We start from the raw sequence: 15,681 nt of genomic DNA, 5'->3' as shown, positions 1-15,681 counted from the left end.
TTAATTTAAATTTTGGTTAAAATTTACACGATTTATCGGTTTTGTGCAAAGTAGATAGTATGCAATTTTGTTGCAAATAATCTTTTGAATAGCATTGCAATTTTGCAATATTTTTGTTTTGGCATTATTTTACATAATCCTCATTTAAAATCTTTAGCCTGTTTTCCCCTTTTTCAAATTTGCAGGAGCATTGACAATGCGTGAACATTTATACAATTTCTATTTGAACTTAAAACGAAGGCTACAATAGTGATTTGATCGTATTTTTATATGAACTGATCTCTAAAATACTGTATTGTCAAAAATAAATCGCTCAACCACTTGAAAACAAATGCTGATGAAGAGATGTTGATAATAGTTTTATATTGTTTAACACCTTTCATTTGTAAAAATACAAAACGAGTTCGGCTCCTTAAAGGTATGAGACGTTTCAAATAAAGAAATTATAAAAAAACAACTTTTATTGTTATCTTCTTCTGTAAAAGTTGCTAAAAAAAAGTGCTTAAAGAAAGAAAAATGACACTTATAGTGTTTTCGTTTATTGGCAGTGGCAACCTAGTTACCCACGAGTTTTGCCCTAACTGCTGTTATTATGTTCGGTTATTAATTCAGAAGTCCACTAGTTTTGCCCGAGATTTGAACCTCAAGCAGGCGGTTGCACCCCGTAAAAGTTGTCAGTGTTGGGGGTAAGCATAAGGGTGAGTATAGCAACCATATATTTGCATCGTCCCGGGTAACGATTCTTTTTGTTTATTCAGAAAAAGTTTTGCCCCGCGCGAGTGGAGACATGCTTGGCATCGCTCCTCAGATTTGCCCGTTCAGAGTAAGAGCGTGTATTTTTTTCGCTGTGCTCTCCCCAAACAGAGAATCTTTAAAAAATGCTCCGTTACCTCCAGAGCGACCAAGCGTCCACCCGAGTGTGGGCAAGATAAGCAAGCAAACTGATGAAGTGCGTTCTCGGTGCAGATAAATTCGTTCGCACTCGGGCGAAAGAGAAGCTTTACAGAATACTCGGTTTGTCTTCATCGGTTGCGTCTGGATCGACGTTTGTAAGTGCGTCAGAATTTACAATGCAGAACATAAATCTAACGGAACTAAATTAATAACGCCAAAGGTAGTTAAGATAGAATGCTGGTGTTTTCGACAACATTGCTCTGTATAATAAAGCGCATATTTTGATATGAAATATAAAGTTTAGAAGTCCACCAATAGCGAGATATAAATCATAACTTTCTTGTTTAGCATTTTAGAGCTTAAGTTTCTTCTACAAAGTTATTTATCTCAACAAAATACACAACTTTGCTAAACATACCAAAGTTCTACAATCTTAACCCAAGGAGATACGGTTGAATTAAAAAAAAATACTTGAAAAATGCTCTACTAAAAGTTATTGTTACTATCGCGCTATTTTTAAATCTCTCGCCTATAAATTTTATATCAAAATATGCGAATTAACAACTTTGCCCAAAACACCTATCTTTTCATTCCTGAGCGAGTTCCTCTAGATTGATGTTCTGCACCAGGACAAATGATTAGCTACGATTGCTTTCTTCGGTCGAAAAATATCAAAAGCGTAGCGGTTAAGGAAGATAAATCCTAAATTTTACTATTTGTGAAAGTTTCGAAGTTTTATTACTTAAATTTGTCCTAGATTCTTGCGTAATGTTCACGGTTTGTTTAAAAGGCAAAGATTTTTGGATAATTTTAGTAAATGTTACTTTTCGAATTGATGCTTTTGTAAATTAATGCTTCCCACGTACGATATTAAAAGGACATAAACCTAAGTATACAGCAATTGGGCGATGCCCGGATATTGTGAAAAAACTACTTTGATTTTGCCCAGTTTTTTTCCACATTATTTGGAAAATGGAACAAGAAAATCGAATTCAGTTTAAAATTGTTTGTCAAAAATTGGATTTGTGAAAGTTTATTTCATCAAATATCAAACCAAAACTTTCCTTCGTATGCTTTAAAAATAAATTTGACACTGCTGATGTGTTGCGACAAAAAAAAATGTAAGTCGTTTTTCCTTAATTTCCTTAATTTCCTCAGATTTGGCCGGATATTGCTTGGTTTATGGAATAGAGAATTTCAGATTATTTACCTGGTTTTCACCATGTTTTTCAAATAATTTGCCAGGAAGTGCCCGGCCCGGCTACGTACAAAAATAGCTACATTCGACGTCTTCAAATGATGCACTGTTCCGCACTGCATAGCGGCTTTTTAGTAGAAAACATTCCTGCATTGAAATCTTTCTGGCTTGATACACTGAGCGACACAGCAGCGTCGCTAGAGCACAATTTTCTAGCCAGCTCCTTCTCTTTTCTTTAGAGCGAGCGACGTCCACCCGACCGTCAGAGCAACCGCAATCGGGCGCACTCGGCAAAAAGATAAGTGAACGTTGATCGGCTGAGCAGTGCACTCGGAAACCGAGATGATAAAAGTGTAATTCGTTCTCTGCTCTGTTCTGTTTGCGAGGTGTTGGACAAGCATGAGTGGAGATAAACGAAAACGGCATTAATGAATCTTTTCTTTCAGTACGCGTACTTTCTTCTAGTACGCATTCCTCCAATGAATCCAATTGACCAATCAGAATGATGCACAATGTCACTTTGACTTGATTAAAAAAAAAAGTTTATTCTATCACTAAGAATTCGAGAGATTGATACAAATATATGGAAGTTAGCGATCTTCAATTAGCGGAACCAAAAACTAGCGGAACTTTTCAATTCGCTAAATCAATCCAAACTTAGCGGCAAAATTAAACCGCTAACAAAAAGTTAGCGGACTAATTAGCGAATAGCGGATTAGCGCTTTTGTGCCGGACACTGGCAATAGGCGATGGAAGCGCTGACGAATTTGGGTGATGGTTTTGCTTTAGTGCAAGTGGGATGCAGCTATAATTTCACTCAACTTTTGGCAGTTCTAAAGGGTTTTTTCTTAAGGAGAGAAAGGATAAGTTTTCGCTTTCATCGCTCATTGGAGTCTTTTTGATTCGTACGCTGAAGCAAGGTGAAACTCTTTTTACGAAGTTTGTTTATGTTTTAATATAATTTTTATTTTCCACTAAATTCTAACAACCAGACATCAAGTCAAGTGTGAGTTTTTATTGGATAATGGGTTTCTTGGATTCCTGAAAGATAATACATTGCACTCACAATTTTCGAGCCAAAAAAGGTACCCAATTCAGGCAAGAACGCTCGCTTAAAAAACAACCATTCTTATGCAAAAAAACATGAGCAATCGAATGGTCTACAACGCTTTCTGATAAAATGACTCTAAACTTGTTATTTTGCCTGATATCCCCTTTTTTTGGGTGTATAGATATAATTCCGATTGTAGCGATCTGTCTTGCAATTAAAAAGTCATATAAACCATATTTATTTACGTAAAGTTGGCGACCAAATCGATTGGTGTACTCTAATGTTTGGTTTTCACTCAAAAAATGGCCCGTTTTGCTTCTTTTCCCCTAAACTTGAGTATTTTTTTCATAGAAAATCGGTCAAACAAAGTGTAATCCAACAATTTTTCATCATGAATGATCATTTTTGGAAGTTGTATGTATCCTCAAGCTGATCGTGTCGCTTTATTGCACTTGAATGAAGAGAAACGGTTAAATATCCCAAGCTTCCCCTAGTTTTTTTTTTAATTTGCGCATTTTTTTAAATTTGTGTCGCTGTAATTATCGAGCAATACCAAGAGAAAAAATCAATCAATTTAGGCAGCTCAAACAGACCAAACTTAACACATAATTTCTTTTTTGTATTCTGCCAAGGATTATTTAATTTAAGAGCACAGATACAACGTGTGACAAAGCTGGTTGGTAAACATTTCTGCCCCCGAGTGCAGGACGAAAATTAGATTTACACGAAGACAACTCGTTTCGTTTGGCATACATTCTTCTTCTTCTTCTTCTTCGTTTTGACGATATGGCCAGAGAATGGTACTCTGGTAACCGTATGGAGCACATCTCTCAGATTTCCCCTCAGATTTCCCCTTTTTTTGACAGATTTAAGCTTTTTTCTTCAGATTTGAGCTTTCATCTTCAATGCTCTCAAGGCAAAAAAAGCTTAAATCTGAGGAAAAAAAGCTTAAAAACGAGATTCACCAACATTTAGTTGAAAGATGTTGGTCACACGATACATAGACAAATCCTATATCGTTGCCGGGACCTGTCTATAACACCACTAACTTTGGCATACATTCCTCGCAGAGAGCGCCTCGGGACGTTGCCTTAAGCAGATGGCTGCAACGTTACACGATTTGTCTATGTATCGTGTGACCAACATCTTTTAAATAAGTGGTCGTGAATCTCGTTTTTAAGCTTTTTTTCCTCAGATTGAAGCTTTTTTTGCCTTAAGAGCATAGGAGACGAAAGCTCAAATCTGAGGAAAAAAGCTTAAATCTGTCAAAACGAGGGGAAACAAAGGGGAAATCTGAGAGATGTGCTCCATACGGTTTGAATAGCGTTGCCGCCGTCTGGCCTTAAGTCTATAGTATACATGTAACGAGAGAGTGTGGTGGAAGATTGTGTGCGTTTTTTATGGTGTAACCAGACGGCGGCAACGCTATTCAAACCGTATGGAGCACATCTCTCAGATTTCCCCTTTGTTTCCCCTCGTTTTGACAGATTTAAGCTTTTTTCCTCAGATTTGAGCTTTCGTCTCCTATGCTCTTAAGGCAAAAAAAGCTTAAATCTGAGGAAAAAAAGCTTAAAAACGAGATTCACGACCACTTATTTAAAAGATGTTGGTCACACGATACATAGACAAATGAGTTTGTCAGATTTCCCCTTTTTCCCCTCGTTTTGACAGATTTAAGCTTTTTTCCTCAGATTTAAGCTTTTGTCTCCTATGCTCTCAAGGCAAAAAAAGCATAAATCTGAGGAAAAAAAGCTTAAAAACGAGATTCACGACCACTTATTGAAAAGATGTTGGTCACACGATACATAGACAAATCGTGTAACGTTGCAGGGATCTGAAAACTGTATAGGTGGAATCGTGAGGATTTTCTGGTGCTCTCTTCGTGAATAGCAAGAGAGGCTGTGACTCCTCCTAGCAGAAAAACTGGGAAAAACGCAACGCCGCGCGCTATCTTGTTTTGAGTAGCATACTTAAGAAAAGTTATATCTGGATTCATAAGAAACTTGTGCTGCCCACTTCATACGGCCAGAAATACAAATGACCAATAGTAAATATGTCTGGTTCCAATGTGCGTTCGTGCGAAAGATTGAGCCATTGGGGCTATGATACAGCAATTTTTTTTAAAATTTTATTCTTAAACTGTTTTACTTCTGAGAGAAAGGGAGATGTGTGGATGACGAACAGATGTATGAGCATATCGCCACATTCTCACAGAGCTTGAGCATCTGCCTCAGTCGCGAAGCGGTTGCCCGCCAGATAAGTCGCAGCGTCCGGTCAGCGACGGAGTGTAGCACGGTGGGTGATCTCTGGTGGCTGTCCATGTTGCACAAAAAGGGCATACGTTGAACAGCTAGAATCCCGAGCCTCAAAGCTTCCGACAGACGGAACAGTCGAAGAACAGTGGTGTGGAATCAAGAATGCCTTTATCACGACGAGCTTTGGTACTCTCGGTAAAGTTTGTGAAAAAAGAAGTGAATGGAATGAAACTTGGAGGATGGTTGATGATCGGAGAAAGGTAAAAGTCGGAACTGAGCAGGCATGTTCCGGGTCAGCCAAAGCAGCCGGCCGCTTACGTTATGTGGAGCTGGAAAAGGCAGTTAAACGAGCTTGTAGACGAGACAAGAGAGCCTGGACAAACTCCCTAGTCGAAGAGGGAGAAAGAACCGCAGCCAATGAAGATATCCGATTACTTTATGACATTTCTCGCCGCCTCAGTGGTGCAAGGACTAATGCAAGAATGCCGCTGAAATACCGAGCAGGTCAGTTACTGACCGATCGAACAGATCAGCTCAAACGATGGACTGAGCACTTCGAACAACTTTTCAGAGTCACGAATAGCGAAGGCCAACAGAACCCGCAGTTTGAAGCGCCAACAGTAAGTCGCATTAATGGCGTCAACTTGGAAGCGCCCTCGCTGGCTGAAATAGAAGCGGCAATCCAAAACATGAAAACCAACAAACTACCTGGGATCGATTGCATCCCTGCTGAAATGCTGAAAGCCTACCCTGCCCTGTCAGCACAAATGTTGCACCGTCTTTTCGCTGACATCTGGAATACTGCAGCATTCCCGGCCGACTGGATGCAGAGTATCCTCGTAAAGGTCCCGAAAAAAAGGAGACCTGTCAGAGTGCGGTAACTGGCGAGGCACAACGTTGATCTGTACAACCCTCAAAGTACTCTGCAAAGTGATCCTGAACAGAATTCAGGAGAAAATCGACGCTACGACGATCATGCATTATGTGTGGACCACATCACAACGCTACGAATCATACTGGAACAAATCAATGAAATCTAGGACTCTCTTCTGCTGTTGTTTGTTGATTTCGAAAAAGCATTCGACCGACTTAACCATGAAAACATCTGGGCGGCTCTAAGGCGATGAGGGGTCCCAGAGAAACTAGTCCATCTCATCGAAGCACAATACGAGGCATTTTCGTGCAAGGTCTTGCACGACGGTGTCTTGTCCGAACCAATCCCGGTAACTGCTGGAGTGAGACAAGGATGTATTCTATCACCGCTTCTTTTTCTAATCGTAATGGATGAGATTCTGACTGGATCGATCAACTGTACACCGAACCGAGGATTGCCGTGGAATCCTCAACAATGGAGCAACTGAACGACCTTCGACTTGGCTGACGATATTGTTTTGCTCGCCCAAACACAACCGGATATGCAGAGCAAACTCGACGACCTCACCGAAAGTTCCAGGGCAGCAGGTCTCAAAGTCAATGTCGGAAAGACCAAGTCTATGGAGATCAACACAAGAAATCCCTCCAATTTCATGGTAGCTGGGCAACAAGTTGAGAAAGTGGAGTGCTTCCAGTATCTTGGTAGCCAGATAACGCCTGATGGTTGTACCAGGACATAGAAACCCGGATCAGAAAGGCCCGATTTTCGTTTGCGAGTCTTCGAAACATCTGGCGGTCACGCCAGATTTATCTATCAACAAAAATCCGAATCTTCAACTCAAACGTCAAATCCGTAATGCTGTACGGGTGCGAAACTTGGTGCACATATGCGGTGACGACGCGAAAACTGCAAGTATTTGTAAACCGCTGCCTGAGGAATATCATTCGTGCTTGGTGGCCTGGCAACTGGATCTCGAATGAGGAACTACATAGCCGGTGTCATCAAAGGGCGCTAGAAATCGAGATTTGGATACGTAAGTGGAGATGGATTAGGCATTATGCGTTGCGAAGAGATGGAAACGCGATTTTTAGAGAGGCGCTAGATTGGAATCCAAAGGGTCATCGAAGAAGAGGCAGACCCAGAAACTCGTGGCGGCGAAGCCTAGCCGCTGAAACCCGAATTGTCGACGAGAATCTTGACTGAGACCAGGTGAAGACGCTGGGCTCCAGTGGAAGTCTTTTACCACGGCCCTATGCACCAGAAGATCGGCGCGGGATCATTAAGTAGTAAGTAAGAAATAGATAACTCGTTTAATCCAAGTTGGCGTTCAGTTCGGTCTGGTCGAATCCCGACCATATATAAATTGGTATCTTGAAACATCTGGGATGAAGGAGCTCGACTATAATGGATGATTAAAATCGATGTTAGAGGTACGCTAGGAATAGGTACACTGGTACTAGTTTGAACTTGCGCACTCCTTACATCTATTTTACTTGAAAACTCTGAAACAGGTTGAAGTAGACAGATTGTTAGATCTTGTCATCATACACGACCATCTGTTTCACAAGATTGCGGAAAATATTATTTCAGAGTGTTCAAGAGGGAATCATTAAATGGTTTCCCAACTACAATCTTCCTGCTTTGGAATCTCACGACACAATTACGTAGGTTTCTCTATCATACAGCCAAGAGCCCGCCTAAGTCGGCGAAAGACATTCATGTATCTTAACCGCCTCAATGAAGTCGACCCGATGTTTTGGGCTCTTATTTATTTGCAAACCAAGGAGGAAGTTAGCAGATAGGTAAATTGGGAAAATTGATACTTACACTCAACATTCAGCATCCAAGGCTAAACTATTCTCCTGATTTAACCTGTTGAGAATCCACAACGGTTACATAGGAGCCAACTTGGGCGTTATTACCTCATACTCTTATGTCTCTTGGCTTATTTCAAAATACCGAAATTGTATGTATGATTGAATTTTTTTCACTTTACACCTTCCTTTCGACCTCCCGTCATCATTCAAGACTGAAACCGGACCAACGACGATACTATCAGCGGTAGTCGCGTTCTGTTTTGGTGATAAGAAAAACTTAGTCAGCGCGCGCTTCCCACACACTCCTAGTTCAACCAGCCTGGAAGTCCATCGTTGCTGTTCGTCTTTAACTCGTCGTAAATTTCCTTATAGAACGCACTAGCTCAAACAAATGGCGAATTTTCATGTATTCTTTGTGAGTGACTTAAGAATAAGAGCTAAGGGTGATTTAAATATAGTTGTTCGCGTTTTTGACGGATTCAGGTGACGAATTAAGTAACCCGTCATCCAATACACAGGTGCGCAATGTTTCTGATTCTGATAACTTCAAGTGAGTGATTGAATCCGGCAAGAGGAGGAGAGTCCCGGTTGGTCCTCCCCGGGGAAGCGAGAGGGTGGGATTTCAGTGATAACACAAACCAATCAACCTCCGCTATAGGGGCAATATCTTGAAACGAGCAATACACACGGGTGACACAGGTTCATTTATTGGGTCCGTTGAATTACTGCTGATTGTTAAGGTTATCCGCCACAGTTATACGACAACGACGACGACGTGGGGGACAAAACTCTTCGGACAATCCAAAGTGGCCGGCAGTCGTTGTCGGGATACGATTCTTAGAGCATCCATCTTAAGTACGTCCTAAACCGGGATTTGTTGGAATAATTTCGGGGTGATTGCGTTGATGAGTCGCACGAACTGTCGTCATTCGTGAAAGTGAAAGCTAGACTGAGTGATTACCGTAAAAGTGATATACATATCTTAATCGGACAGAGATTTCCTGAATTCCTGAACGCTGCGACCTACTTTGCGTAACTTGTAAGTAAAATAATTTCAAACTTAAAAGAACATTCGAAAGTGTAAAGTTTAAAGTCTCATATCGTCAGTTCGTCACCTGTTTGAACATGGGAAAATAGTTTCTCAATCCAAAACTGATTATGATGAAGAGTCCAGAAACCTAGTTGAGCAATCATCTAAGGCCCTTCCAACCTAGAGTACGTCTACGTTAGTTTATCAATTTTCCCCCGCAAACAGTATCAATTATCTAATCGTAACCCGTGTTGGTGATGCGGTTCATCATCGAGCGCTATAAAGTTGAGATTATTTTTCCCTGTAACTGCAACTGAGTTCCACCATATTCGTTCGTTCGTTCGTTCGGCACCTCTAATCACATTATGTGGCGGGCGGGTATCAAGCGATAGCTTTTATTGGACACAATTTGAATTAAGCTCGGGCTGGAGATAACGAGGAAAACAATAACGTTTTCCCCCCTTAATGGTGGTGGTCAAACTGTTTCAATGGGTTAAGTCCTATAACTGTAATCAGTGAGTGAGTAGGTGTATAACAAATTGAATATAGTTATAATCAAAGTGCGGTGATGCTATAAATAAATCTTTTAAATGAAATTAGGAGCAAATTCCAGAATTCATGGCAAAAATTTTCACTGCATTTAAACGCAAAAAATGATGGCAGTTTTCAGCTTATCCCTTTTAATGTCCTACTTTTGTTTAGGTAAGCACCATTAAAAAAAACCTATTTAAAATCTCATTTTTAAGTTATTTGAAACTGATTATTTTGGAGATAGTTATAACTTATTTGAATCAAATACAACTTTAATTTGAATTTACAAGATCTTATCAGAGTTTTTATCTTCGATCAGTTGAGCAACTCTTTCCCAATGCACAATTAAGAAAAAAGTGTATAAACCACGAAGAAATTTAATATCTTCTCTCCTACACGAAACAAATCTATGAAAAAGTACTTTACTTTAGTGAAAATGTCCGGAAAGTCAATTGAACGTAGTTTCAGACGCCGCACGAGCTTACAAACGGAGTTAAGTGCCTTTTGAATCCCTAATTCTCCTTTATTTTTTAAACAATCTAGAAAAAAGATGATTTAGATTTGAAAATTTTGAACAAAACAAGACCTGCCTTGTGTGATTTTTTCCGGAAATTCCAATAGAGGCTGTTTGAGCTACCGTAAGTTACGGAAAATGGAGTTATGGCTGTTTTTACCCTTAATTCCCCTATATTTTTTAATTGATTACGAAACAAGCATGTTCGGACTTGAAAATTTTGAACCAAATGGAACGCATCTTGTGTGATAATCTCCGAGAAACCAAACGAAGCCTTTTTGAGCCACCGCACGCACTGGAAACAGGAGTTATGGCTGTTTTTACCGGGGAACTGAAATGAAGGGAGAAAATTCGTCAATGATCAACAGTGCAGCCAATAATTGAATTTGTGGTTATTTGTGGCAATTTGTTAGTGGAAATGAGAAAGTTTTGGATCAAATGAGAGAAACCTGTGCTCAGAGAGAGTGAAAATGTGCGAATTGTTGCAAATTGTTGCAATTTGTGAAGCAGTTGTGGAATTTTGATTATCACCATTTCAAATGCAAAGAATTTTCTCTTGACTTCAATCCCTTGGTTTTTACCCTCAATTATATTCAATTATTTTAGAAAAAAAGCATGTTCGGACTTGAAAATTTCGAACCTAATGGAACGCATCTTGTGTGATAATCTCCGAGGAACCCAAATAAGCCTTTTTGAGCCAACGCACGCACTGGAAACAGGAGTTATGGCTGTTTTACCCTCAATTTCCCTACAGTTTCAATTGATTCAGAAAATTGAGAGCGAAACAGTCACAACTCCAGTTTCCAATGCGTGCGGTGGCTCAAATAGGCTTCATTGGATTCCTTGGAAAAAATCACATAAGAAAGGTCCTATTTTATTTAAAATGTTCAAGTCCGAACATGATTTTGCTGAGCTAATTAAAAATGTATAGGAATAGAGGGTAAAACAGCCATAACTCCAGTTTCCAATGTGTGCGGTGACTCAAATAGGCTTCGTTGGGTTTCTCGGACAAAATCACACAAGAAACACAAAATTCTCAAGTCCGAACATGTTTTTCGGAAATAATTGAAAAATGTTGGGAAATTGAGAGTAGAAACAGCCATAAATCAATTTTTCAAAGCGCCAGAAACATTGGAAAAGCACAAATAGTTAAGGTTGCTGCTTTGATCCTGGAAAAGCGCAGATTTCAATGGCTGCTGCTATTATTGTTTGTTTTGATTTGGCCTGTTGGCAAAAAAAAAACGGAATTGGCTTAGAAAGCGCAGATTTTGAGGGCTACTGCTGCTGATTGTTTAAGGCAGCTTCTGCTGATTTTCAAGGCAGTTTCTGCTGGTTGTTTTTTTTTATTTAGCCTTCCGTTGAAAAAAGATGGAATTGGCTTAGGATGCGCAGAATTTAAGACTGTTGATGATGATTTTTTTATTTGGTCATCAGTTGGAAAAAGACGAAATTGGCATAGGAAGTGCAGATTTTTAATAATGCTGCTGCTGATTGTTTGTTTTTTTGACGTAGAATTACGTCTTACGGCAACACTATAGGGGGGTAAATTGAAATCCGCGAACGGATCTCGCGTCACGAAAAACGCCTCTTTCAGAGACATCTTTCTTAAAAGACATACCAAGCCTGCTTAACGTTGATTGGCTATTCGAAAATGAAAAAAAAACTTGGACGCCCCGCCCCTTGATGATGTTTGTTTTTTCCAGCCAACGAAAGTTATAAAAGAAGCAGTCGACCGACGGTTTGTTTCATTCGTTAAGAGAAACTCCAACTTGACACAAGTGCAGCAGCTGAGATGGTCAACAGCGCTGGAAAAAATTGTGACAGCTGAGATGATAACACACACAAACACACACACACACACACACACACACACACACACACACACACACACACACACACACACACACACACACACACACACACACACACACACACACACACACACACACACACACACACACACACACACACACACACACACACACACACACACACACACACACACACACACACACACACACACACACACACACACACACACACACACACACACACACACACACACACACACACACACACACACACACACACACACACACACACACACACACACACACACACACACACACACACACACACACACACACACACACACACACACACACACACACACACACACACACACACACACACACACACACACACACACACACACACACACACACACACACACACACACACACACACACACACACACACACACACACACACACACACACACACACACACACACACACACACACACGCGTGCACACCTCTCACCAGCCGCCGTCCTCTTCCCACATCACCCATCATACTTCCCATCCCCATTTTTCGCTCACGATCCACCCATCGCACACCACCCTCCCATCGCAAGCCATCAACCCATCGCACACTACCACCCACCCAATCTCACTACGCATCGCACACTACCATCCACCCAACCTCACCACCCATCGCACACCTCCACACACCCATCTCACCCCACTCAGCCGTCACGTGCCACCCACCCACCGCACACCACCACCAACTATCGCACACCATTACCTACCCATCGCACACCACCACCTACCTATCGCACACCATTACCTACCCATCGCACACCACCACCTACCCATCGCACACCACCACCTACCCATCGCACACCACCACCTACCCATCGCACACCACCACCTACCCATCCATACCGCCCACTCAACGCACACGACTATCAAAAATTCAAAAAGATCAAGAACAACTCTTTGAAATATTATGGCCCTGAAAAGGGCCGTTAATGATTTTTGATGGAATGAAATCATGGTTAATCTAACGCTTTCTCCGGAACCCTAGGTAAATTCAACATTTTAAGTTAGTGATTGCAATGTGATCTGAAGGAAAATGAAAACATAATACTGATTCCAACGAGACGCATGAGGCTGAACAGTTCGAGAGCTTTTGCACTGATTCAAGCGTTTAGATCAAAGCAGTCATTGAAAGCTATTCTCGAAAGCGTTTGATACAAAGCTCGTGTGTTGATAACATTATTTGCATAACTGCCGGGCGCAATCATTTCGACGACATCGGCTTTGTTTCTGCTTATACTTATATTTAATTCGCCTTTTGTTATACAGTTGAACAAGCTGCATACTATCTATATGGGTCGTTTTAGACCATTAATAGGTTTTAAAACGACAATTTAGGGAAGACTGACTTTTCTTGAAGATTATTTCCTTTAAAAAATTAGACAAACTTTATTCTAGAATGCTTATTTAAGACGAAAAACACATTTACACAAGACAGGCTGTCGTAATTCTACGTGAACTTATCGGTCGTTTCTTATATACAACCTCTGTAACTTTTTTTTTTAATTTGGCCTCCCGGTAAAAGACTTCTGCTGATTGTTTGTTTCGATTTGGCCTTTCGGTGGAAAATGATGGAATTGACTCAAATAGTGCAGATTTTTAAGGATAATGCCGCAGATTATTTATTTGGATATGGCCTTCCGGTGAAAAATTACGGAATTGGCTGAGGATGCGCAGATTTTCAAGACTGTTGATGCTGATTGTTTTTTTTATTTGCCTGGAGAAGGTCGTCAGGCCTGGAGAAGGTCGTCAGGCCTGGAGAAGGTCGTCAGGCCTGGAGAAGGTCGTCAGGCCTGGAGAAGGTCGTCAGGCCTGGAGAAGGTCGTCAGGCCTGGAGAAGGTCGTCAGGCCTGGAGAAGGTCGTCAGGCCTGGAGAAGGTCGTCAGGCCTGGAGAAGGTCGTCAGGCCTGGAGAAGGTCGTCAGGCCTGGAGAAGGTCGTCAGGCCTGGAGAAGGTCGTCAGGCCTGGAGAAGGTCGTCAGGCCTGGAGAAGGTCGTCAGGCCTGGAGAAGGTCGTCAGGCCTGGAGAAGGTCGTCAGGCCTGGAGAAGGTCGTCAGGCCTGGAGAAGGTCGTCAGGCCTGGAGAAGGTCGTCAGGCCTGGAGAAGGTCATCAGGCCTGGAGAAGGTCGTCAGGCCTGGAGAAGGTCGTCAGGCCTGGAGAAGGTCGTCAGGCCTGGAGAAGGTCGTCAGGCCTGGAGAAGGTCGTCAGGCCTGGAGAAGGTCGTCAGGCCTGGAGAAGGTCGTCAGGCCTGGAGAAGGTCGTCAGGCCTGGAGAAGGTCGTCAGGCCTGGAGAAGGTCGTCAGGCCTGGAGAAGGTCGTCAGGCCTGGAGAAGGTCGTCAGGCCTGGAGAAGGTCGTCAGGCCTGGAGAAGGTCGTCAGGCCTGGAGAAGGTCGTCAGGCCTGGAGAAGGTCGTCAGGCCTGGAGAAGGTCGTCAGGCCTGGAGAAGGTCGTCAGGCCTGGAGAAGGTCGTCAGGCCTGGAGAAGGTCGTCAGGCCTGGAGAAGGTCGTCAGGCCTGGAGAAGGTCGTCAGGCCTGGAGAAGGTCGTCAGGCCTGGAGAAGGTCGTCAGGCCTGGAGAAGGTCGTCAGGCCTGGAGAAGGTCGTCAGGCCTGGAGAAGGTCGTCAGGCCTGGAGAAGGTCGTCAGGCCTGGAGAAGGTCGTCAGGCCTGGAGAAGGTCGTCAGGCCTGGAGAAGGTCGTCAGGCCTGGAGAAGGTCGTCAGGCCTGGAGAAGGTCGTCAGGCCTGGAGAAGGTCGTCAGGCCTGGAGAAGGTCGTCAGGCCTGGAGAAGGTCGTCAGGCCTGGAGAAGGTCGTCAGGCCTGGAGAAGGTCGTCATGCCTGGAGAAGGTCGTCAGGCCTGGAGAAGGTCGTCAGGCCTGGAGAAGGTCGTCAGGCCTGGAGAAGGTCGTCAGGCCTGGAGAAGGTCGTCAGGCGTGGGGAAGGTTAAGGATTTTTAGGTCATTTGAATTTGTTTAAACTATCCGACAGTCTTTTAGATTGTCTCTAAGTCCGAGTTTCATGATTATCTAAACACCTTCATTGCTCCTACAATTATGAGATCTTTCGGTAGCCTTAAGGTTTACCAAGAATCTATCGATCGTCTTGAAGTCTCCCGAATTTTTATCATCGTTAAAGGTCTTGAGTTGTCCGAGAGGGTTTTCATAGTGCAAAGGTTTTCAAATCGCCCGAGAATCTTTTGGTCGTTGAAGATTCTTTTCGTCTTTGGGGGGTCTTTAGGTCATCCGAGCTTCTTAAGGTCGCCTTAAAATTTATATTCCAAAGTGGAAATCCGTTGAAAAAAAAAAACAGAATTGGCTTTGGAAGTGGCCTTCCGGTGAAAAAACGGAATTGGCTTAGGAAGCCCAGATTTTTAAGGCTGCTGATGCTGAACTGTTTATTTTGACTTGGCCTTTCGGTGGAAAAAGGCGGAATGGCTGAAGAAGCGCAGATTTTTAAGGCAACTTCTGCTGATTGCTTTTAGAGATTTCCTTGGCAAGCAAAGGACAAATTGTTCAGGTTGTTCAAAGTTGTATTGGTTTTTGAGTGACTTTTTGCAACGGTTGCCAGCAGTTTAGAAAAAAAAAGCTGAATGTTTTGATAGAAACTTGAAATCGACTTGAAACATAAATTTGTCAGT

The 15,681-nt window shown here is 42.2% G+C and overlaps 2 protein-coding genes across 2 annotated transcripts in view; one reads left to right on the top strand and one right to left on the bottom strand.

Moving 5' to 3' along the window:
- The window catches only part of LOC129754630 (ER membrane protein complex subunit 8/9 homolog), a 41,378-nt gene extending 33,255 nt beyond the window's left edge, over positions 1–8,123 (bottom strand). Inside the window, exon 1 of the mRNA XM_055750794.1 lies at positions 8,100–8,123. Within this exon, the coding sequence (XP_055606769.1) occupies positions 8,100–8,108 (9 nt within the window). The 5' untranslated portion in view covers positions 8,109–8,123. The remainder of the gene's footprint in view (positions 1–8,099) is intronic.
- Positions 8,124–8,404: 281 nt separating this feature from the next.
- Positions 8,405–15,681, top strand: part of LOC129756169 (facilitated trehalose transporter Tret1-like) — an 81,742-nt gene continuing 74,465 nt past the window's right edge. Inside the window, exon 1 of the mRNA XM_055752981.1 lies at positions 8,405–9,128. The gene's annotated coding sequence lies outside the window, so the exon portion shown is untranslated. The remainder of the gene's footprint in view (positions 9,129–15,681) is intronic.

The sequence above is a fragment of the Uranotaenia lowii genome, chromosome 1 (assembly GCF_029784155.1).
Source record: "Uranotaenia lowii strain MFRU-FL chromosome 1, ASM2978415v1, whole genome shotgun sequence".
In the NCBI taxonomy this organism is placed as follows: domain Eukaryota; kingdom Metazoa; phylum Arthropoda; class Insecta; order Diptera; family Culicidae; genus Uranotaenia; species Uranotaenia lowii.
The sequence above is the reverse complement of the archived record's forward strand: the minus strand, read 5'-3'. Positions and strand labels throughout refer to the sequence as shown.